Below are 26388 nucleotides of genomic sequence, written 5' to 3'. Positions count from 1 at the left end.
GTAAATAATATATATATATATGTATATATAATTGTTTTGATAGTCTATGAACGCGAAGTTCAATACCAAGGTTCACTGAGAGCTGCTTTACGTCCTTGGCAAATATCTGCGCTAGTCGCATTGGACAAAGTATGACCGTTTCCATTTTGATACATTTATAAGGTTTAACGTTAGTAGGTAGCAATAAGTATCTTCTAACCTTTTTCCGCTAGAAAGGGTGAAAAAGCTCGCACTATGTCACGTAAATTAGGGCATACTCTAGGTATAGCGACTAGTTCGAACGGTAGGCTTCTTTCTGAAAATTATTAGAGAAACACAACGAAACTATTGAGTAATCGTAATTATTATAATTAAACGATCTAGTATTTGAAGAACCATAAAAATATAATCTTCGGCCTTTTTAAGGCTAAGCCTACTCAAACAGACTGTCAGCGATTTCTTGTTGAACCAGGGGTGTGTTTTCGGAACACTAATCAAGTATACAAGCTAATGACAGATCAGTAGTAAATTTTGTATAAAACTTGCTAGACTTGGGTCAGTTTTACTTTCTTTCGGCGCTTACAGCAAAATATTGAAGTTAAAATACATTGCACATACTTGGTTTAAGGCTAAGACACTCACTGCAGTCAAATTGGCCTGTGTTGAAAAATATCACAAACCTGATAAACATCATATTCAGTTTTAAGGTCGACCCAAGTGCGCGTTCAGAAGTTCAAAGAATAACAACTAATAGACGATTTTTTTTTAACTGAGATATAGTAGTCCTATGAAAAATTAAGACAGTCATTGATTTCCAGTTCGGATTATATGCATGGTTTAAGCACGGATTGAGCGATGATTATTTTTTTTTAATTGAGCATGTCTCAAGACCAAAAAGATGTTATAAGATCGAATATATTGAGACGCCCCTGAACCAAACAACGTATTTTTCCGTGTAACCCATCTTTTTACATAGTGGATTGTAGTTCTTGAAAGTGTTTGAGGGTGCAGAAATCAATTTTACGCCCAGCATACGCAGATTGCGCCAAAATACGCACACCATAATGTAAACATTAGCGCATAAACTTAGGCAATGTTGTCAGCTCGTTCTGTAGCAACTGAATTTTTATAGACAGGTTTAATAGAATGAAAAATGTGGTGAATCATATTGTGAACTAGTAGAACTTCGGTAGAATGTTAGCTTTATCGTCGATGGTCGTTTGGAAAATAGGTGCGTACATTAGACTACATGAAGAATTTGAGCAATATCAGAAATTGACTGGCGACGTTCTCATCTGTAACTTTTTGTGATTTAAATTTTTCTTATCGTATAGGAATCTAGACACTTTAACTAATAAGGCTTTAACATGTGGTATTTGGCATAGTTTCGAATACAGCTCAGCTTTAATGTCGTGAGATCAATGAGTTCCAGCGCTTAAAATTTCTTTGTACATTGCAAATGTAAACAGCAATACCCTTACCATAAAAATAGTGACTGGCTACCGAAATGGAAAATCTCTATGCTCAAGTTTATTATCAGATTAACTTATCTTCTAACTGCTTAGAATATACTTCTGAAACCAGCTTCATCGTGCGGACAAGACATCCAACGCCAATCCCCATTTCTACTCAAAACTGTCCAAATACAATTTACTTCATTTTTTTTTACAAGAGAGCCATGCAAAGCCCGTTAGCTAACCGGTTAATGTCGCTGCCGTTTTTCGAGTATATGATGAAGAAGTATGCTGATCTAATAAAAGTTTACTCTGGCATTTTTTGCATTTAATTTTTGGAATATCAGGGTATTTGCATACTGATGTAGCACGTGCTCCCCGCTTAGGGCTTGGCTCCAATACAAACGAGCGGATAACGTTTGTCAAGACGACAAATGCGGTCTGAGCATACTTTTAAATATGTCCATTTATAGGATAACAATAATTTAAAAAAATGAGCATAAGTAATCACTAATATATAGATCATACAGATTTTGTCTTTTGAATACATAGACCCCATATATCATACGCCCCGAAATTTACTGACCATTTTCATACCGAGCAAGAAGCAGGAACATTAGCAACTACATCAAGCTTAACGTCTTCGTGTTCAATAAAAAACCCTGAAGTAATTTATTTAGTTTTGAAGTAGTCGCTAATATCGCCGCTCTCTGAGAAGTTACCCCGTTATTCATGTTTGCACTGACACGCTTCTAGTGTGTCTGATACCTTTTTATTTAACCAGCTTCTCTGTTATATTGAACTTGTGAGTTGAAACTACTTAGTAGATTATATACACGTTACACACGACATAATTAAATAGCAACTATTGTCAGAATAACTTGATGCAATGGAAGCACGTGTTTTTGCGTCCAACTCCTAATTGCTGTTTCGATATTATTGCATTCAAATGGTATCTATTATGTTGTTATGCTGTCGGATTACTAGACATGCCAAACACATGTGGGTGTTTTATAAGTTCATTTACATATTATCTGGAGAAAGATATTTTCAAAGCTCTGCTATTTGAGAACTCCAACGGAAATCATGGCCACTATGCGTATTCAAGCCGCTTGCAGGAACTACGAAAAATTCGAAATAATCCAAAGTTAGCGCGTTAGTTATATCAGGCTTACTGTTATATGTCTATTACATACGCTAGCATTCTTATAATATTTAGTTTTTATCCTTGATGTTGTCCACTGCGGGGCTGTAACAAAGCTGATAGCTGCATCCATGTTCAGACAGGATGTCAGTCATTTGAACTTCTCATCTTTTTGAGTAAATACAGTACTATAGGTATAATTATACCTATTTGTCGATAGTTTATGCATCAGTGATGTGATGTTTCATGTAATTCAGATTCGGTTGTGATATGTGCAATAGCTTTGTTTTTCTATATTCTCGTAGACTGCGTATTAGCCGGTCTGATTGTGGTCCATCGATCTTCTCATGCCTTAATAGCGCTCTGTAGATGTCTTCGACCAATGTCTAATTCGGTCCTTCAAGGAACACGCGGTGATAGTCAAGAGAGTTACATATAGTTGTTGGATTGAAAAATTAGGATGCTTTTGAATGATCTGGATAGACGTAAGGTTATATTATGTTGCATGCCCACTGCTACGTACTCGGTTTTAGTATTTTTTCCGAACTAAAACTGTAGCATTTCTTTAAGGTAATGTTGTTTAAGATGCAAAAGGAAAACGACAGGGAGGCAGATTTCTGAGTCAGTGAAAGCAACTATTCTTTTGAGATTAGTTTAATTAATGAGCAAAATACCACTGATAGACAAAGTAAAACAGAGTTGAAAGCAAAAGTAAAAAGGCAAGGAAATAGTCAAGACAGCTTGCGACTCAGCCGCATGTTTGTGATGTTTTCTCGTTTTGACTCCGCAAGATTAGGCCCTGGGCCTGAAGCTTGACGCATGCTGCAGCCCACACGTGCGCAAATCGTAGGTCGGAGGAAAAATTCAATTCTTCTTTTAAATCTACTCGGAGTATCGTTTGCGTACCACTGACTTGCCGATAGTTAGGAAACGACGCTGTGTATTGTTTGTTTAATGCCAGATATAAAGGATATTGTAACCGTATGCACTGCACTTCTTCTGTATACTTGCACATCGATTAACTTGAATTTATATAGTCGCACGTCTTGGACATTTACCTTCTAATATCAAAAAACATAGTTTAATTTTTTCTTGCATTGTTAGTTTCCCCCTTATCCCACATTTCAAGCAGATTTCGTAGATCAGCGCACGGTTGGCTAACACAATCATTGAGAGTAGCGTTCTTGTAAAAAGTGCCAATATACCACGACGACCTAGTCGTTGTTGGCCGTCATATTGAAACCTAATGGTCTCTTGCTTTTGCTGCCGTCATGTATTTCTTAGCTAAAAAAAAATAGCACTTTTGTCCGTTACCGTTTCACTGATAAACAAATTTACGGCTATAAAGAATAATATGGCGCTGACAAGAACCAAATGATCCAGAAAGAGGCGATCCCGTAGTGAAGTTACACTTTGTCCCTATACGGTACTCCTTGTCGAAAAGAAATAGAAAAGTCCTAGCTACGGACGATAAATCGTATGTTTTCTAATCTAACCAACATCGTTCACTTATCATATATCGATGCTAGTCGTAGGCAGGTCAGACCAGTAGAGGGCTGTACCCCTAAAACTTCCAGTAACTACTCTCGTCTATAGGCCGTTCTTGTTCCTCGTCATGAAAACGCCTGCCGTTACTACGGCCAATAGTTAACGGAAAGGCAGCCTGGCGCGCTCTAGTTGGCTTGGCTTACCCTGCGCTGCTCCTGCTATTGCTACTACCGTTACTATCACTTTGGACCTTTTTTGTTTGAGGCAGCCGCCACAGCTTGCATTCGAAGACCTTCCCTACGCCTGATATGACCGATGATTCTGAATATTTTCAAAGCGTCTGTGCGTGCGAACGCAGCCACACGTCATATGCTGCGCATCGAGTATTGCCCGAGCTTATAAAGGCGCAATGTAGAATTTTACATCGATTCATATTTTGTATGCAAGTAGGTTAAAAGTTTTCTAGCTTCATCGTGTCTTCTATGTTAGTCTGATTTGGGTGCTTTCAAGAGGAGGTTCTATACAGTAGCTATTATAAAATTATGATTTTATCGTTAAAATGTAAAATTTTTTGTGAAGTGGCACATTTTTAATTTCTACAGGTCTCACATAGAGATATATGTGATTGTATTGATAACACCGTTCTGAATCCATAGTGAGCAATACCCTTTTAGCTTTAAAGGGGGCACACCAAAGATATTTGCTATTTCGGGAGGCCAGCATAAAAACTGTTGCATAAAAATAAGATTCTCGTCGTTCATTGATATTCATCGCATCGCTCAAAAGCCCATTTAGGCTAGCAACACTTTGAAGCATGCTAATGCTGTAGAATGTACATGTGTACTTTCTCTTTGATTGAAATTGAAGGTCACACCTCAGGAGCACCCACGGCAAACTGGCATGGTTGACCCGTATCGTACGCTCAACACATATGAGGAATAAAGTAATGTGTTACTCTAACAATATTTTTTCGAAATTTTACAGCAGCGACAAACGTTTTTTCAACCGAGTCCTCGTATGAGTCAACATATACATGACTGTTCATGTGTCGCAATAAGAACATATTTTCCTTCTATCTAGAATATTCTGCCAGAGCGCCCGCTTTCTTAAGAAAGACACTTACTTCTATCAGGGTACTAAAAAAAAATACTAGGAAGTAACTTCCTGTTGACCTCTGTTGCCAAACGTTAGTGGCAAAACGGTGTTATGAAGGCACGGAGGTGTATTATACGAATCCTTAAGAACTCACTGATACGCACTGTGTTGGTGAACCATACTTCTGCGTGTACTGGCAACTTTTTAAGTAAAAGAGGCAAAGTCAAGAAAGTCTCTATCTTATAAGAACTAGTGACAAGACCTCATACATTGCGGACGATCAACTGTCTTCAACTTGTTGACAACGGTGTTTGATTAGGCGTCTTGAGAGTACTAGCTGTTCGCTTTACTAGCTGTCGCTGGTATGATGCCGGTGGTAGACCTTTTGGTTCAGATAATCTGAACAAAAAGGTCTACTAAATAGGAATTTAGTAGAACGAATGTAACAATTCGTCTTATAATTTTGTGAAGAATTAATCTCTACTTTTTAAATATGTAATATATTGTAATTTATTATCCTATTTAGCTATTAAACGATTATCCCGCTTATAAGATTCCTACTTTTAGCATCATAGATGCCTCGTTCGATATTGTAGTGCGATTCTATGCGCCCTATATGTTACGTACTCCACTTGTCGATGCAGTATTTCTTTTGATACGTACAGATTGTGTAGGTACAAGTCGAAATATAAATCAAGCACCTTGATTTTCGTCCTGTTCTACGAGTAGTAAGAGATCGTTTTTGCGTGGACTAGGCCATTTCCAATAAGTATTCAGTATCTTCTACTTCTCCTGACATAAGTCTTTGTCATTCTGGATGCGGGTGCCTCTCCAGCTGCTTCGATTTGTCCTTGCCCGGTTCGCTCAGTTGCTGCCAGCTTTAGCATTGCCGTTGTTAACAGAACAATATCGATTCAACGCGTGCACGTAAAAGCAGCGTAGTGCAGCTGCATATCTCTGCATACGTTAGATACATACATACATACATATGTTTGTCAACGGAATACAGTTCTTGCAGAGCACAGAGCAATGGGTGATCTTTTTTGTGACTTTGGTGATTTCTGCAGTGCCACGAGGATTGAGACGAGAATCTGGCCTTCAAGCCTCTACCACCTCAGTTCCTTTGGTAGCTCCAATTCGCGTTCGATGCCTCATCCCATCGCGTCCGACTCTGATTCCGATAGAATTCTGTTCGGCAGCATCGTTCTTCAGCCGCTGCTTCTTCTCTATGCTTTCGGCGCTGTCTCCACCTTTGCTATTCGTTCGTTGGTGCATTGGTGACGATTTACAATTTAAATGGATGCGAAAGGCACTGATCGGAGGGAAACGTACATCACATCGATAGCAAAGTCATCCGAGCGGGGAAAAATGGCGAGAAAGAAAGCAATCAGGCTGAGTCCTACACTGGTCTGTGTGTGTCTGTGTGTGTGTGAGTGTGAGTGCGCGCAGCGTTTGGTATTAGTCTCAACATTAGCAGCATGCAGGAATCAACGAAGTGTATGATACGGACGATGAGTTATCTAGTAGAGAGAATTCATACTGATAAGACGACTAGTATTGTCGAATTGATGTAGTTTGTGATTAACAGAAAATCAATCAGTATAATTTACGACTTTGTTTTTTTTCGTTTATGTTTGTTTAGTGAAAAAGGCGTACTTCGGGCAATCGCCTGGACTTCTCCCTTTTATTGACTTCAATCAATCCACCAAGCATAGTTAGCTGTACGATAATTTTGCAGAGTGATATTCCTAGTAAGATGCCTTGAAGTATTACCATATAACGAATTAACGCATGGATGTTGAAAGATTTCGTTAGAAAAATCTACGAGAACATGTGTTGACTGGTATTTCAGTAAGAAATCTTGTTAGCGGAGCATCCTGGTTACGAGGTTCGCTGTAAACATAATTTAGACATCTAGTTGTAGCCCAGAAGAGTCAAAAACAGCTGGTATAACAAAATGCATGTACTGTCTCTAGCGTTATGGAGTCATTTTGTTAAAAAAAATGCATCACATATTATTTATTTCTGGGTTGGGTATGAAAATCAATTAATTTTTTCCAAAGTTTATTTACGGAGCAACCGGTTATTACGGTCATACATCGAGCGTTACATTTGGGTCAAAAATTCCACCCTGAAGAAAACTTGAACTCCATTTTATCTCGCTGTTTTCTGGCCGGGAGGAGGGATATGACTGAGCTCTTTATGGTGAATTCTCTAAGGTCTTTCTCTTCCGATCATTATTCCGTCTATTCTAGGGGAGCCAGGATGAGAAAACAAAAGATCCAGTGCGCCAGCTAGCGAAGAGTTCAAACATTAGCTGGAGAAGGGTATTGCCTCGTCAGCGTCGAACGCCGGTTGCACTCGCTTTCGAATGTCCCCTGGGATTCAACGAATTTAGCTACCAGACATGAACAGACTCAACTTTCGCGTCGTTAGGGTTACTGGCGCTGCAGCAGCGAGAGATCTGACAATTCTCGTTCATTGTCCAGTAACAAATTGTCTGTACACAGAAGTCCAGTGAAAACTGGGCACGATCTTCGGGGCTGTCTGTATACACATGTAACTTATTTCAATTTCTTTTTTTGATTTTTGATCAATGATGAATTGATGATATCTATATATATATATATATATATATATATACATATATAAAATCTAGGCGACACCGAGTGAGCGAATAGAAAGGATGATGACAGAACGAATGACGAAAGAGTCAACGTTCGGTTGAAAAATAGAGTATTAAGCAAGCCACTAAATCAAATCTTTATTTTTTACGTCTACAGCTTTCAAAGCTTACCGTCTATTTTCTGTTATATAATGTCATATTTCCTGTTTATTGATACCAGCAAATGTGATAGTAGATCCTTCTCAAACTGTTTGATATGTCCGAATTCTTTTCTAATGCTATCAGATTTTACTACCAGCTACTACAACAACTACCAGGATGACTGCCACAAAATCCTGCGAAGTATCCACCAGTCAGTTACTCGGATGCTCCTGTTTTAAATTTTAGGACTTTTTATGTCCCGATATACATAAGGCTCAAGATGACACGGTGTTTTCAACCACTAGTCCGGTTCATAAAAAAAATTGATGCAGTTAGTTTCCTAATTACAAGATGGCTTGCCTTGTTTATGGCTACATTAAGAAATAGCTAGATGGAAATCTGGGAGGCAAAACATAAAAAAAGCGTTCCCTTTCCTTAGGCGAAACGGATGTTTTTCCAGCGACTTCCCATGTGCGGTTGTATGGCCGTCAAGGTTCTGCAAAATAGGACCGTCAGGGAATACGTCATTCCACGGACGTAGAAAGGTAATCTCCCACAGAGTCCACCGCCCACTGCCGCCTACTTTGGATTTGGGATTGGCTCGTTGCGTTTGCAACCGAATTACGTGTGTGTCTTCCTGCGCATGCACGCACAAGTATCATTTGAAGTTCTTTATTCTTGTCGTAGTATTCATTTCCGAGTCGCCGAACAAAGATCTGTTCGTACACATTTTTAGTGGTGTCCATAGAGTTGGCTAGAGTCCTTTGTCGAAGAAGTAGCAGTACATAATATTTCGTAATTTCTTTCCGGTTGATAGAAGATTGCGGCGTTCATCTTAAAGAAGCAGTGAGCCCGGGCTATCTCCTCAAAACGCAATTGTTCTTGATTTTCTGTCATGACAGATTCTCGTGGTCTAAAAGAAAATGTCGCGACAATGGCGGACGACATCAATACCCTGATGTATCGAATGCAGCCTGCGCACTTTTGTCAAGAAAGATTCGTGTTTTACACGTTTACCTTGTTTGCGTCAACGCATCAGGGCGTAATATTTTGTGCTACCAAGCACCGCACAATAGCACAGAAGTAGATGGGCGCTTGATGAGGTCGCTGATGTACGTGTGCACTCGTTTTCTCTATCAGCCGAAATGTAAATGGAGAGCGATATATCAGGCCGCCTGCTGACTACGTGAATATATGGATATGTTGTATCATAGCGAAATGTGGATACAGCCTAGAAGGCTAGGCCTTTGCATTCTAAAAGAAATGTGTACCCAACGAATCTCTCTCTCTCTCTCTCTCTCTCTCTCTCTCTCTCTCTTGAACAAAAGCTATGCATTGGTATGGTTTTTTCAAACTGTTAGGCTTTGTAAATGCTTTACTTTTATTTTAAGGTAAAAAATATATGTGGATATAGAACTATAACCGATCAAAAACGCAATTCTTGTTAAATAACACAGTTACTTTTAGCTTCGCTATATGGCAATTACACAATAAGAGGCAGACTGTTTACCATTATATATATACTAAAAAGAAGGCACGCGAACGCATTTTTTAAGTAAGTTCAAGTTCCGATCGTAATTCGGTAAGCGACTTCGCATACCTGTTGAAACCGTACAGTATAGTATTGTATAATATGACTGAAAAAAAAAACAGGTGCGGAACAGAGAAAATGGACCTGATGGGATGATATGTTCAATGTCAAACAGTTGATTTGCTTAATTTACCGCTATTTAGTGGCAGACTTGTCTATAATCTTTTTGCGTTTGACTTAGCGAAACTTCTACTAAACATGCTAGGAAATGTATAGACAAAAATTTATTCTGTCTTTACGCAGATAAATCGTCGAGAATAGCGACGATATTACTCATTATAGTGCTATCTACTGAATAAACGTGTAGCAATTGACTACACGTTTAACTGCGATAAACTGCACTTAACGACGCCATGCGCATTTAGTTCAGCGATCCTAATTGTCACGGATGCTGCATAACATGTTTCTCACAATGGCAGGGCCTCGGATCAGGCGGTCCAGCCTAACTTCACAGCTAGCGAGGCAATAAGTTCTGTGTGCCGCTATGCACGTGAAGTAGGAGAATTCGCTAGGTAGTACATAATGAACGAGTGTCCATAGCTTATTTTCAATTGAGTGCTACGGCCAAAGGCTGTACCATGACACCCAATCTATAAACGACCATTGATTTTTCTGTTTGACACCTGGGAGCTAAACTTCTGGGAAATCATGATACAGAACAATCGAATAATGTCCCAAAGCCGAAAGCAAACAGCGAAAAATGCAGCAAAATAGAGCGAATTGTGGATATTAGCAGTAGAAAAACTTAGGTTAGTTTTAGGATGGAAGAACTATATGGAGGACTTTTCGATGAAGGAAAAGGAGTAACTTGTGTTTGTGAATCCTACATTAGGCGCCGTCAGAAAACGCAGGGGAAAACTGTTTCGCAAACACGAGAAATAAGAAAGATTATCAAACGTCAATTAAGCTTAAGGCCATTTTTAGTGGCGTATACGTACATAGGCGTCAGCCAAGCTGGTGTTTAGTTTTATACCGTCCTTGAACCCAAAAGGTGTGTATTAAAAGCGCGGCTCTGACGCCTTTGTCACACAATGCGGCTTGTTTTTTCTAAACTCAACTAGCTAACAAAGATTGGCTTATTCTGTGGAATTAATTAATTCAGCTAAGTTAGGTGTAATTTCCACACATTATACATTTTTACAAGTGTTTTTAACTTAGGAACGTGTGAAATTTGGTAGTTCAATATCTGTATCTTCCATTTCGATTCAATGGTATGAATACTAAGCGCGATAGGCAAGGTTCACAAAATGTTTTAGTATTATACATTATTAATCAATAATCTGCGGCCGTTCTAAGAAAGTTCAATAATCAAACCACTTCCTAGTCCATTTTTTAAAAAAGAGAAGACTTTCACGACAAAGGTAACTCAATGCAGTAATGCCTAGTAGTAACGAAAATATACGAGTTGGGGTGTATCTAGCCACACAGGGCGAGATACGATAGATTCTAGTCAGTCACGAATTTGCTGATTACCAGGTTACAGGCTAAGGTAAAGCTCAATCTTGACACTAAGAGAAAGGGTGTCTTTCCATGACGGTGATGGCGCTGTTGTCAAAATTTTTGAAAGTACCGCCCCTTCATATGCGATGCACTGTAGAAAAAGAGTACTGCGACGCTTCTTAAATTTCGATCCTTCTTCGGCTAGTTTTGCGGTATCGACTTCTACGACCGGAGTCGAATTCCCTTTATTTGCGCTGAAGGATGCCGCTTGTCAGTGGAAGGGCTTGTTGTCAATGACGCAAAAAGGAAATCGATGAGAAGAAGTTTAAACTGTAAGAACGAAGTATGTATGACATTACATCATTAGTTTCGTCCACAAAACAAATTGGTAGAATAGGCGTTCGTTCTTCTTCAAACAAGCTATTCTAATATTCAATATCTGAAATGCGTACAAGAGTCGAGTCTGAAACCGTATAGCCTTGAAAGCTTATTAAAAAAAGAAGAAGAAGCTTACATTTATTTTCAATGAGAAATTTTGGAAAAGTTCTACAATCATCTTGTGGGGTTTGCCTGCTCTTCCTTTGAAGTTTTATGGAAAAAATAACTGGCCGTGACGATCACAATGATATTGTTGATGTTACTGCACCATAATTTCACATCAGTTCGTGTTGTTTTCTGAGTAAAACTAAGAAAAGTATCCAAGTAAACATAAACTCAGCTGTGGCACTTCGAAGTAATGCCCAGTTTTCAATTCCACCTTATTGGTCGTTGCCGGCAGTCGGTTCAAGGTTCTTCTTGAAATTCGTTTAACGACTTTGGTATAGGAATGCGCCAGACTCTGGTCTGCTTCAACTGTTTATACAGTTCGCTAATCAACAAATCCTTTCTCCGTTATGATCATGGTCGTATTTCCCACTGGATAAAAATCGCATGAGTATTCTCGTTTCCGTGACTCTGCATGTCGGGTACCATACAAATGCAGTTCAATAGAGGCTATTCATTTTTGTATGTATTTTGCTACTCCTCTAGGCTTCCAATACCCTGCCCTCCTTTAGGTCAAGCAAACAAGGCAAGCGGGCAAAAGCTATAAAGGCTCACCGACGATCCTTTTCATAAGAAAACATTTGAAATAATGTACTGCCAGAAACGAAAACAACTATCGAAGGCTTCCAGCCGAAATTTTCTATAGCTACCGAGCGGTGGTCAGTTACAATCGACACATCCCCTCAACCCACTTACGAAATGTCCTGTACTTCACCATGATAGATTAGAGGCTACACCCCACCTAGCTAGAGTTTACATTACCTTCGATATTTCTTGACATAGAGCAGTAACGATATTCAGAGAGAAAAAGTCTCAGACTTTTTTTTTGCTACGTGCATACCACCTTCGTACAAGGTAAACAGCAGAACGTTGTCACTATAGTAATTTTGACTCATTCTTCAATACATCCATGTGGCCTGCACCCTAAAGGTCAAATGCCTTGTCCGGTCTGTCATTGGATCGTACCTGCTTCTACAGATCTATAAAGCCAATGCAAGCACTGACTCAGCGGAAGTTCGAACCAACTTATGTCCTTTTTTTTATAGCTTAGCTTCACCTTTTTGAGTGGTCTCATGATAGATCTCATTTATTGTGATTTCTACCTACACACGAACAAAGCTGCCTTAACTGATTATTAAACGCGTCTATTTGATTGCCTCGTTTGTATGAACACAGAACATCGAAATTTATTTATTGATGAGTACGTATGGATATATTTAACGGTAATGTTTGTCTCGCTTTAAATACATTTTCTCTTCCTTTGAAAATTATGAAAAATAAAAGCGTTCTTCGGTGTTCTTCAGTTATATTTGTTTCTATCGTCTTAGAACTACAAGTTAAACGAACTACCTTCTTCCCTTCGATTGTAACTTACTGCATGTTATACTTACAATCATATTTTACATCAAAATTATTCCTATGAGGAAAGAAATATTGTCAATACTGTCCAACGCTAAACTGATGGGTCCCTCAATTAACAGTAGTCGGGAAGCATCTATCTGTCGTTTCCAAAGGGTATATGTCCCCCTGCCTTCGTTGGTGAAGGCAAAGCTGAGAAGAAACACACGCCTAAAAAGCCCATTTTTCCTTCGCTTGGTTGTTTAGAGTCCTCGCCTGCAGACTCTGTGACCTGCAATCAACTTCAAACTGGCCCGGTTATAAAAACAGAGAGGAACGTCGCAGAAGTGGATCGACACGGCCTTCGTTTCGTTATGTGCGATCTGAGGTCCATCTGCATTTTAGCCGCGCCAAAAAAATCTGAGAAATATCGAGAAAGTGGCCAGTTTCAGCAAGAAATGACATTTCATGTAAAAAAAAAAATCTTGATTACGATTTTAAATGGTAGCAGTAAACATCTTCGTTAAAAGCTGTGGTAAACATCCAACCTGTCAGGCGTAAATTTGCCATGCTGAGCGTAGCACTTCGTATACCTGCATTAGATCGAAGACTCTACCAGCCTTCTGAGTGTTTTTGATCTTAGGTTATCATACAATGAGAGCCGTTTTCTGGGTTAGCTCTGTTCTTGTGCTATTGTCAGATCTATTAGAGGAAGTAGTGAATATGATCGTTTACCTGACGTGGGCCGTTCTGCGCTATCCGCCGGATGTCACTTTGTTGTGTGAGTGTGCGAGTTTATTCTGTAAAATGATTAGTCATGAACAGTTTACCAACTTAATTTAATGAAATATAGTGCGAATCTATGAATCTTTATTTCAATTTACTGTCAATACTGTCAATATTTAAATCTTTATTAATAGATCTGGGTCGAACTGTGGGTACTATAGGGATCAGAGTTCGGGTATTAAAGCTCGATATTCTGTTTGTCCATATACCAGAACTGCCTAATCGTGCACGTGCTACAGGATTACTTTTAAGCAAAAAGGACAAGCCTCTAATTTCTATGTTTACGTGTCCTTGTCTTTATGAGTAGGACGAATGCATTACTAAGGGCCTTAAACAGGCCATTAACTTAGCGTAAGCCTTTGTATTGGCTGATTGTTTGCCGAGGGATTCTACTGTGATTTATGGAGCCACCATTTTCGAACAGTAATGGCTGCCTACCCGTCTTGCATTTCCGTTATATGTTATTACAATGTCGGCAGGTATGAGACATAGCAGGACCGAGGAATCCTCACGCCGGCGGGACCTATTTTTATCCTCGCCATAGTAAAAAGAATAATGTGTTTACATGGATGTACTCGCTTATGTAGGTGCTTGAGGCGGAAGGCGAAGACCGAAATTCTGTCCAGCGCTAATACGCCGATTCGAGTCGTTCGGTGCAGCTCGATGACCATTTGGCTTAACGACAGTAGGTGTCCTATGTGTAATACTGCTCAACAAACATTCGGCCTGTATTGCGTAGGTACGACGTATGTATAGTACATGGCATAGATTAGACTGCTTGGCTTGAACTGTCAAAGTTATCTGAGCTAGTGCTATATGTAAATATAAGTACCCGTGGTAGGTCAATGGGTTGCCTGTTAATTTTAGGACCGAACGTAAAACTCAAAGCATAGAGCTACTGTGAGATACTGACTCAGCTATACGTTTGCGCTGAATGAGCTGCGTTGCCCAGATAAATCCTATGGTTAGGGAAAACATACCCCTACGATATGATAACCATCATGAAAAGACGTCGACCGGAATCTTATTTTCAGCATTGAATTTGTCAATCATATGCTAAACCGAAAGGTAGGTTTTTTTAGCCAAGCAGTATAGAGACATGAGGCGCAGAACATGGTTTCGAAGCTTTCCACTAGTATATGAGAACTAGACAATTTTGTATTGAAATTTTTTAACGATGTGCTAACGACATGAGTTTCCTATACGAGCCAATCGAGATACCAATGGGAAGATTTACGTGAAAAATACAATATTTGCGTTCAGATTTCACTGAGAAATTCCGCAAATATCATGTCCTACAGGCAGGATATTCGACAGCAATTGACGTTTCCTTTTCTAGCGTACTCAAAAGGCCAAATTTTCTTGCGTATTTACCCTATATTCACAGGGGCACAAAGGGGGGCATATTTATAAAGGTTCTTGGCTGGTGGCTCCATCTTTCTTCCGCACAGAAGAATTACGAAGATGTACTCAGATCGTTGCTGCATGCGGTAACTGCCGCGGGATTGATATTTGGGTTTGCAAATTTCGCTAGCGAACTTCCGGAATGTCTGCCCCCTATCAGTGTGTATGTTGCATGCATGAATTTTTAGTTATGGCACCGTGGCAACGTAATTGTCAACTGTTGCTCTGATGGACTAATTTATGGGTTGGGTATTAACAAAGAAACCAAATATTTGAGGGCAGGCTTTCATCCGCAGGTAATGCCATAATCGTTTAAAAGAAGTCGACGCGATATGATTTAAAGCATGTAGCAACGTCATCAATTTCATTTGTACCAATAGTAAATTATATGCCGAAATTTTTCTCCTGTGCCCATTCATCATACTCGGAGCAGACGCAACGTACTACAATATTAATAGACGAACTCAAAATGCATCGTGCAAATGCACGTTTCTTTCACCTTTTAATGGACTTCGGACTTCATTTGTTGGAAATAACCTGTTTTTTTTCCCTGTCCATTCTGTCTAGAAGGTAATCGTGTCTGTAAAGTTTTCATCCCTAGAAACAAGACTTTTTCCCCCTCGATACATACTCAAACAGCTTCCTAAAGACCGTGCTTGTCGTAATCCTGTGATAGTGTCGTTCCAGGCTCGTTGTATGTAAATGCGCTTAAATAGCCATGTGACAAACCTAGAACATGCAAAAAAAGCTACTTACTATCATGTTGGGGCTTTTGAGACTGATTCAAGCTGCGGAGTTTTAATATTATATAAAAGCAATGTCTTACAGTTGGGAGTATTCTTATAAAAAAATGTATCTGCGTATTTCCAAGGTAGACTGCTGTTAAAGCTAAGATCCTTGCCGAGATCGCTGAACCTTTGCCGGTCCTGGACCTATTCGTAAGTACCGTTTGGACATCGTTTTCCGCCTGGGTTCAATGTATTGTATTCTATTTTTTCGCACATTTTGCACGTTGGACGCACGTTTTTTGTCATTGTGTACACCGATATGAGTAGTTCTTTTTGACTGGACTATGTAAATAAAGGTAGACCTTGAATTTTACAAAACTCACACTTAGGTGCAACTAGTACCAACGTCAACGATATAAACTGTATCGTGATTTGAACCTCGGCTTACTACTTGTTTATATTATGCCCTTGCTGGATGAAGAGGGTTGAGCTTTTTGATTAGCAAACCTCTCAACTCAGCTTTGTCTTTATTTAGGTTTTTCTTATTATTACCTCAACTCGCTAAAGTGTATAAAACAGCTTCGATAACTAACGATTTAGAAAAACCGAAGCGTCTATAGTCAGGCGTCAAAATTTCCATTCGTACAAGAATGTTATTCAACTCGATCACGTGACCTTTGGTATCAGTCGTAAAGCTAAAAATTTCCTAAGAATTATACATTATTGCAAGTAGCACACCCTGAGTTATGTACACAGCATAGCAAATCCATTGGTAGGCTTCGCTTCCTTAGAATTGAACGCTTACAAGACCACTTGAAACTAGCGGATGCCTAACACCAATCACGACAAGCTAACCAACGTGGCACGACCAACAATCAATACCTTTGAATTCAATGAAAACAGCCATCGTCGACTCCCCGTCTGCCTCACCACCCAATCAATTACCTCCTAACTTTTGCGGTTCTACCTGTCTTTCGTGTGTACTATCTATCATGTGGCCGCGTACTTAATGCTGGCAAACTCGGTGCAACTTATCAAGGTTCCAAAGTGCTTCTTTACTGGACTACTAGACTTCGCTAGAAATCTTGTTGTCACTACGAGTGATGACCGATCGCTGCGGCTGCTGCTGTCACGAGTCTTTCTGCAGGGAAAGTCAAAAGCGTCGTCAAAAACGATCGCGGAAATCTGTCGGTAATAAGCTTGAGTGGCTTAGCTGGGGTTGGCGTAGCCTTCAGACAAAGCTTTAGGATTAAGCGGACGTCAAGGGACTTAAGAGAGCCTGACAGCTGATGTGTATCGAGGGGAAACAAGCCAAATGCTAGCGTCGGCGTCGGACATTGGGTTATGAGAAAAGATTCACTGTGGCCACAACCCGCTACTGATTCGCTGACCAAAAAACGAGAATGACCAGTATAAAAGGAACCTGTACAGAGCGAGTCCGCGATCTCGCTATTGCAACGGAACTATTGTGGTGGTAGTTGCGAATGCGGTCAAGACAGCAGGGGACTGTCCGCGTACATAAATCATCGCGCCTCGTCAGACACCTTTCTGACGGTGGTCACCATCGTGGCTATTACTATGTAGTGGTCGTTCCGTCGGCATATGTGGCCTTTACAGAGGAGGCACTAACAAAAGCTACATTTACGACGGCGTAAGCGTCGTGTGGCTGCCTCACTCCCCTATACTCTTTGCCGTTACTACGACTACTGATGCTCTCCTGAATTCTATGTGATGGGTCGGATCGGGTGAATGGTGTTTCCTGTGGATTTCATAATTGCATTTGCTGTGATTATAGGGTAGTTGAATTTGGTGGGCAGGTCTTCCTGAATCTTAGTATGCTTTCGGTCGGCTCATAAGTCACGTGTCGAAGAACAGGCAGAGGAATGACCGAATGCAAGTTTCCGTTTGATTTTTGTTAGCTTTAGAGGTGTCTATCAAAAACAACATATTACAGAATTCAAAACGAAGCCATAGGGGCAATTTAATTTTTTGAGATTCTGGGTTTTCCGATAAATCCTTCATTTAAGTGATATCAGATTATGTTGGCCCGCCTAAATTGATTCGTTGATATACGTAATAACAAATATGTAGGTGAAAATAGTCATAGATTCAGGGAAAGTTGATTAATCTAGTTTGTATATATATATTCATGTTGAGTGGAAGCATTTGAACAATAGGTTCTGTTCCGGTATATGTAACTCTACTGAGGCAGGCGAACGTTTGTAACAAACACCGAAACATTGGGAAATTCATACCAGCGTAAAACTTAGCAACGCGTGTCATTATGGGCCAAGTTATCTTCGCTCATCACCGTGCTTCTTGTAATGACTTCAATAGACGGAGACGTTAGAGAGGCGGTCCGGACTAACAACTGCAATCACACGTATCAATCTACTTATGGCGAAATCTAATGATTTCTTGCTCAAAATCACACCTACATTCTCTAGACAAATGCTCCTCTGTGGCAAATTTTTTCTTCTAAATTGGTATACTTTGTTTACCTACCCTGTTGCAGTTTTCTTTCTGTACGCCCTATTGGAACCGACAGTGACCTACGTGTGCAATTTTCCGCTCATAGACAACGCTGTGTACAGACAGGATCTATACGCCACCCACATTCATCTAGAAACAAGCAAAAAACACGTGGAATGAAGCTAGGAAGTCACTTCACTGTGTATTTTCAACGATTTCGTTTAGTGGCTAAACGTGTCACCATGCCACTTATGTTTGTATAAAGCCAACAGTAAAATGAGACCCAGACATCAATGGAAATATTTATTTATAGAGGAGCAGCTCATTTCAAGCGATAAATGGCAACGGCGCCCTTTTGCCGGCCCTCTTCGGACTCAATTTGTGTCTGACATCATCCTCATTTCCCCGGGGCCATGTCGTATCCAATTGATACGGCATCGTGCCTACCTAGCGATATGAAAGTCAACGATGTATTTCATTATATCTCACAACGGTAGCGTGACTCATTTTGTTATAAAGTTCTATTCCTAGTGCATTTTATGTTTATCGTATGAAAAAGAACTATAAAAAGGTATGCTATTCAGAGGCAAACTTGCAGCTTCGAACATTAGGAGCTAAGTTTACTCAAATATAACTATGTGTTAAGTTAGATATATGTACTTGCGTATACTTCGCATTTCAACAGTTGACGCAAGCTGCTTGTTGGCTTACTTTGTAGACCGACCACAGTATACCTGTGATCGTGACCAACAGCAAGGAATGGATGCTTCCGCCTTATCTAGTCGGGTATCACGTATGGCCTTATACAATTCACTAAGTCAACCCAATGGGACGTTTGGCTTACCATTATACTTATTTGGCCGCCATAAGTTCTCAGCCTGATTTATTTGTTTTCGAATCTAGATACTGAAAGGATTTCTACATTCAAACTTCTAATATAAAGTTCAGCTAGTCAGTCAGTGTCGCACTATGTATGTCCGTATCATAGTTGGTTTTAGTGCTTTCTTTTCAGAGTTCTTTGATGGTATCGCAAATGAGCTAATGAACGGTTATGATCTTATGAAACGTATTATTAACTAAAAAGATCATTGACAAGAGTAAAAAAGAACAGTGCAATGAGTGAAGTTCGTTACGCCATGATCGAAGCGATAAGTTTCAGCTGTACGGAATCACCTTGTGGGTACGACGCTTAGACTAACGGGAGATGTTCATCACGAACAAGCTAATTATGCCTGGCGAAGGCAATTGTTTTTTTTGCGCGTGAGATGATTACGTCTTTCAGCCTGCGAATCGAGTGAATTGCCGCTAGGAAAAGGGACCGGATCGGTTTGATTCTATTGGCCGAAGGGTTGACTTCTGCAAAAAAAAGAAAAAAAAGTTTATATGTGTACTTATCATTAAATTCCACGTATGGCTAAAAGATCACACTTTTGCCATTTGTGTAGCTCTGAAAAAAATGAGCGACAAGGCTGGATCAGATAATGAAGTCTAGTTGTATCGTCGACAGGCTTTTAAGTGGAGCTAAAAGGCCTTTTTGTATATGAAGAAGGACATTAACGTACTATTAGCTTGCGCTGGGCGGGCTAAATCTTTACATGGAAACTACTGAAATTTCATTACTTCGCTTTAAACGAAAATAACATAAGCGCACATTGAAGCCGTAATGTATGTTTACTTGAAATAGTGAACTTCTCGTAAGGAATAATGGTTCATTCAATAGTGGTTATTCATTGATCCAACTTGGACTGATCGATAAAGAGGTTAAGCTTGAACAATTCTCAATTGATTTCTAGTCTGTGGAAAATAACACCGTGCATTGGCAGAACATCTCGTCAGTTTTTTAAATAGGGTGCTGAGGATAGTCTGTGTTTTGTCATGTACAACTAGAGTAGAATTAAAGAAAAATTCGAAAATTTGTTGATTTCATAGTTGTCACTTTTCATGGCGAAAGAACGTCCAGTTATAGACGCCTGCCTCTGTGGTAGTTTAGTTTGTAACGCCTTATTTAGGACACGTTTTGCTATAGGTTCAAAGCCGGGTAGAGACACGCGGTTTGTTTCGTTCTGGGACTCAGCCATGCGACGGGACGTCTAATGGCAATACCATACGAAATTATAGAGAGTGTTGAGAAGGCTCGAGGACAAATGCTTTGTTGTATCCCGTATTCTCGCTCACAGTTGGACCACAATAGGTTATCACAAAATGCCTTACCGTATCAGCCGTCACTCATGCCCCGCTCGAACTTACTAATCATCGGCTCAAATATGTTTCGATTAGGTCACAAGATAGAATCATTTATCCATTACTATGCCAAATGTTCTTACACGTTTCCCATCTTGTCATTCGTGCCATTTGTCTTGGAACATGACTTTTCTAGTCGCAGACCATTGAACACTACCTAATAAATTATTACAGTAAACGCTGACGTTTCGGCGATGCGGGTGTAGTAGTAAAAGCCAGTAGTACTATTCAACCAATCTAACTGGTCATTAGGGCGTCCGAAGCAAGATGGAAGCAAAAGCTGCTCCGGGCAGGAACTTTGGAGGGATTCCGAATAATTAGCACAAATCCCCGTAATTTCGTTTCGTCCAGATTTGGCCTGCTGCCATTTTAAAAAGCTTAGCAATCAATTGGCTAATCAATGTATGTTTAAAGCAATATAGAATTTATCTTGTAAGTGTCTTGCGTGTGGAATGTTCGATGAAACAGACATTTCCGCTTGCGAGCTCCACCCCGCGTCTCTTTTGTGTTGACTATTTTAATTAATCCAGTTCGTTCATTTAGGCTAGCGAAAAGTGTAGGTCAAATAGGCACATCAGCAGTTACCCTGTTCCTTATCCTTTAGCACTTAATTCTGTACCCTGTTCGCCAGGGGGCTTAGCCACCTTCGAATTTCTGTCGCCTGTTATGTGTTGGCTTTCGACAACGTTTTTCAATGTTGGCTGATTGTCTTTGTTTGCGGAACGCATATGAAATCTTGAGGAGTCTTACTACTGATGAAGTAGGCTAGGTTATTGATTCTGTTAATGGGACGTCTGTGAAGCTCACAGAATCTTTAGATTTTTCTAAAGAATTGAAACTTTTTTTTTTCTATTTAGACATTTCTTTAAATGAAAATATATTTACTTATGGATCTATATATGCAATTCTATTGATGCGTTTTGTGTGGTCGATCGATTCCTAGGACGTCACCAAGGCATAAAGATTTTTCGTCTTACTTCCTTATCAACAAGTAGTTGCATATACTATGCTAAATAGAGACTGAATGAACATGTCATAGAGACTTGATGTGTCTATCTTCTTGTGCAATCTACTTCTGGGACATTATCAAAAGTTTATGATTTTTTACCTGTTTCCTTTTCTAAATATGTTTATCTGGCGTTTGGGCATTTTTCCCTAAATATTAATAACAAAATAATCATTTTCATGAAAATCAACTTTATGTTCGTCGCTTCAAGTGTTTGATTGACGTTTTTTTACAAGTTCGCTCAAAAAATCGCTCGGAACGCATTTTCATGAGAAATACCTCTTCGCTACAGACTTCTACGTAAAAAAATTCATTTCAGCATTACCTCAGCAAAAAGATCACTACTAGATGTGCTTATAGCTTATTTCATACAAAACATCAATTTTAGCTATACGAGGATGTAATGCATGTTTACTCAGCTCGTGAAGATCTATCAGTCTGTATGAAGTGCTGGCGTCAGTAAAGCGCCACGAGGCGTAGAAGAAACATTATTTTGATGAGTCACGGAAAAAATTTTCTAGAGAAAACTTCAGAGCAAAAATTCGGTCTGTATATTTGTTATGTCAACCATCACGATGTTCTAATTGACACTTACCCTAGTTGTTTTCCGACGATGATCTGACACAAAACAATATGTCCTATGAAACGTAGAAACTTTTCCATCATGTGACAGCGCAATCTTCCATTTAAAATGTGATAGAACCGCTACTGCAGATGTTTTAGAATATAGCAGAAGTTAATATATTTTACTAGCTGCAAAGTCCCCAGGTAATCTCTTGTATGAGTCGTATTATTGCAGTGAAGGAGACCTAATAAAAAGCTTTTTGGAATCAGCTTTTCTTGTTCAGTTTCCTGACAAGCGTCAGAGATTCGCTTACCTTGTCCTCATCTCGTTTAACGCTTTTTCTGGCTTCGTCCTTCCAGCAACCTGATGCAAGAGGCAACCTTGAAAAAGCAAGCGTGCGAAGATATCTTTAAATAAAAAGTACGTCGGCAGCCTTCATTTTGATGAAATCGCATTACAATTAGCTTGAATACCAAACGAGAGTTTTTGAACGAAGAGAAAAGCAAGAATGCCAGTCAAGATTATCATTGCTGCCTCAATGCTGAACCTAGCAATAAAATGCTTGCCAATAAATCTAACAACTTTTCATCAAACAAACATTTTTTTTTAATCAAATACTTATCATTGACAAACTCTATTACTTGATTCTGAATGTCAACAATAACAACAACATCGAATAGCTTTGTGTTGTCCTATCCAACATCTGCGGAAGCGTTCTATACAATGTCGCAGATCGAGTCGGCCGTCTAGATAGGAACTGTTATCATATCTGATCTGTAGGTGGCTCATATCAGCCACTATCAAATCAGGCGTCGTAGATTAGCAAACGTGATTATAGGGGCCGTATCGTGCCCAATAACACGTCATAGCTGTAAGCATTCCACTTAGTTACAGCATGGCCAAGTAATTTAGTGAAATTCGTAATTTAGCAACATACGTCTTTGGAAGAAAGGATTAATGGGAAAGAAACGAATTCACAGAACAAGAGAAAGAATGAGATACGTTAACGCTTGTGGTAGCTTCATAAACGCGCCCGGTTCCTCGAAAAGCCGAAGGAACTTTCAAAAAAGATGGACGTACGTACCACTCAGCAAGTTAGAGGAAGGAAAAAATATACATATTTGCATAGTATACATGAGCTGGCGGGCCGCTGACTAGCTGGCTCTGTACATTGTTTTTATAGGTTGACATCGTAGGTTCTAAGAGGGTCCTTTTTGAAAAATAGATAACCGGAGGAGAGCCAAATTAAATATGTATCTGCTCATATTAAAAGAAGGACACTTCTAGAAATAAGTTGGTTAAGGGCAATTGGGAGCCAACGATAGTTCCGAATTTGCGTACTTGAAGATACGCCTGTCATCGGTACAGGCCATTTATAATGAACAAAACTTCCCATATTGACGGCGGCTAATGAGGCACCGGCATCGGAATCACGGCTCGGCTTCAACCTCTGCGGAAAAATGAGCACACACTTTGTTCTTCTCTAAATTGAAGTAAAAGCACGTCTATGGTACTCCATTCTCTACACTCTCCTGTCGTACGTCATACTGAGACCTTTGCTAAACCTTTTTTGACAGGCCGTTAGCAAGATAGTTTTATTTAATTTCAAATGCGCTGTTCTGTGTGGCCTAATATGTTATAATTCAATGAACGCGGGAGAGCAACTGTCTTTGTTGGAATAGTTCAAAGTACGAATGAGCAACGTATGTGGTCTTAGAACTTTTTAAGAGGCTTTCGTTCACTACGGAAGTACATGTGGAAATATAGGGTTTTATATTAGCTACAAGCGACATATTATACATAAGCGGGCCAGAGGGAACGTTTTATCGAAAAATCTAAGAAATTTCAATTAAGTGAACACAAGTAGGAAAAGGTCCCTCCGAGTTCCTTGAGTTCGCACCAGGCAAAAGGAAAGTAGCTCCAAATTACTAAATCGAGCCTATAGTCTATTTAACTTATGGACTCGTAAACTGTCGCATCACTATAAGTTAAAACTAAGTTACAAACTAGCAAAAACATAGCTCTATATGTGATAGAACACTAGACATTACTTGGAATACGAGTAGGAAGATATAAAACACAATTGTTGTACCATAAGACGTTATTACAGCTCGCGGAGAATTGAAATCACAGTAGACAACAGAAGACGCCGCATACACTGCTCTTTGCAAACGTTTGTTAGGCCTATGAGTCTGGGTTACTATGTTACTCAAATTATAGTTATATTTAAAATGGACCAATTTATCGAAAGAGAGTAGTCCTTTAAAAAGAGCCGTTCCCCTTTTTATGAAGATTGATCACCGGTCTGCAATCAATTTGTAGTACGATACTACAAATGTATGTAGGCAGTCGACGATTTTTATTTTAACGAAACGAAAGTTTGTTATCTCCAGCTGAACCATTCAGACCTCTCTATGACAAAGCTGATGACTTTCAATTCTATTACAAGACATTACGCCAACAGCCGTTACGGAATCATTTCGATGCCAGAATTACGTAAGGCCTGATGAGTGACTCTCCAGCGTAGCCGAGTAGCTGGACCAGATATAGCCCAGTTTGATCCTAAGATGAATCTTAAAATTCAAGACCTGGCAGATATTCATTCTTTTTGTGCTATTTCATCTCGTCCTATCATCTCCTGACAGCCCGCATAGATAGATCCTCTCGAAGAATAAACTGTTCTCAAGTTCGGCTGCATTCACTTGCTTGAAAGGAACGGCAGACCGGATGAATGAGAAAGATGGTTCACGAACCCAGAACGAAATAGGCAGACATATTGTTTCCTTCCTACAAAATTGCAGAAACGCATCTTAGCAAATTAACGATTCTTATCATGAATCTACAAAGAAAAAAGTGCTTCCTAATTGCGCAGAGGGGCAGTCTTCATCGTCAACGAGGAACAACGGCGTACCTGTGAGTGTGTTTGTGGGTGTGCATAGGAACGCACTAACACATTTATACTGTTCTATAATTAAGTCAAATGCCATCTTTTTAAATTGCCCCCCAAAAAAATATGTTTTATGCACCGATATACGTCTATAGAATAGAGTTTTTCACTATATGTTTGTACTTGAGTGATCACCAGCAAATACCGGCAGCCGTATGCTTTGCTTTCATGCAAATGAAATCAGAGGAGAAATGGAATCGTTAAATTTAAAAAACAGCACTATTCTATCACATACAATTTTACGATTGGTTCCGATGGTGAAACCTTATTTGTTCTCCCTATCCGTTACAGCTAATGTTACAAATATTGAACAGATTGCCATAACATCTAAAACATACGTCACCAAGCTAGCCTAAAAACTACTAAAAGTATTTATGCATTTATTACGTTGACTATATAGTAACAGTAACTCGAACATATCATGGCTATAAATTCAGGTAAACTTTATACCTGGTATATTCACTCGAATAGATCAGGCTGAAGAGGTGTTAAAAAGTTACGACATTCTTCCAAATGAAAAATTCTAGCTTCAGTTACCGGCTGTGTGAGCTACAATGACCCTCGGATCACTGAACTTGCCGACTTCGCTGTGGGTGAAATGTATCGTTATAATGTTTCAACTGCTGGTTATGCTTACTGCGAATTCTATAGCGCTATGATAACAAACGATTCTCTAGTTCTCACTTGGCTCAGGCCGTAAAAGCGCTAGATAACGACTCTTTTTTTTTTTCTTTGATTTGGCATCTGAAGCGTAGATAAGATGGAACCAAAACAAAGCTAATTTCAACCGATAACCACATCACTTGTACAGCGCCTTGTACAAATGCTGGGGCCGTCTCTCGGTCTCAAATTTGACAGACGACCCGTGATTCTATGCATTGTTCATGATCTGATGGCTGTAAACGCTTATATATCCTAATCGCGTAGACATTATCGACAGAAAGCGTTTTCATATGGAAATCTGCACAAATGCATTCGATCAGGCAGCGTGATGTCATCAATAATAATATTGTTGTTCTATTAGTCCACTATGCGACGCTTCAAAGCAAACGCTAGTAGTACGTTGGGTCTCGTTCATCGTTACGTGGATTTCGCAACGAAACAGTCCGATATCTTGTTGCTGGGCACGAACATGTTTCTACGCGACTGGAATCCCAAAACATATTCGTTCACTTGCCGGCAAGCGTTCTCTTCCGTTCCGCCATGGTAATAACGTGCTTGTAAACGCACCTCTTCTAGCTTTCTAGCCATTCGTATGATTACCAACTGGTTTGTACGCCCCTCTAATTCGTAGTTATAATACTGCTGGCTTGAGAGCGTTTTTATATTACACTTGTTCCGTTTGTAAAACAGGGAAGAAGCGTGCCTTATGGCAGGGCAGGCGAAAGGCGCGATATTTT

The 26388-nt window shown here is 39.7% G+C and overlaps 1 protein-coding gene across 15 annotated transcripts in view; it reads right to left on the bottom strand.

Moving 5' to 3' along the window:
- Positions 1-11473: 11473 nt before the first annotated feature.
- The window catches only part of LOC111269993 (uncharacterized), a 60663-nt gene continuing 45748 nt past the window's right edge, over positions 11474-26388 (bottom strand). For 2 of the 15 annotated variants that reach the window (XR_015314768.1, XR_002686061.2), the window contains exons 3-8: positions 22355-22421; positions 19403-19585; positions 18263-18379; positions 15661-15758; positions 13575-13639; positions 11475-13259 (exon numbers count right to left, since the gene is read on the bottom strand). Coding sequence is in view for 2 of the 15 variants with exons in the window: in XM_022849964.1 (XP_022705699.1) it covers positions 19535-19585; positions 22355-22421 (118 nt within the window). In the remaining 13 variants the exon portion in view is untranslated. Of the gene's footprint in view, positions 13260-13574; positions 13640-15660; positions 15759-18012; positions 18129-18262; positions 18380-18519; positions 19586-22071; positions 22185-22354; positions 22422-26388 lie in introns of those variants that run through there. The other 13 variants (XR_015314764.1, XR_002686056.2, XR_015314769.1 and 10 more) reach the window with 12 other exon arrangements.

Source organism: Varroa jacobsoni, unplaced genomic scaffold (genome assembly GCF_002532875.2).
Source record: "Varroa jacobsoni isolate VJ856 unplaced genomic scaffold, vjacob_1.0 scaffold_1428, whole genome shotgun sequence".
NCBI lineage: Eukaryota > Metazoa > Arthropoda > Arachnida > Mesostigmata > Varroidae > Varroa > Varroa jacobsoni.
Note: the sequence above shows the minus strand (reverse complement) of the source record. Positions and strands in the feature narration are given on the sequence as shown.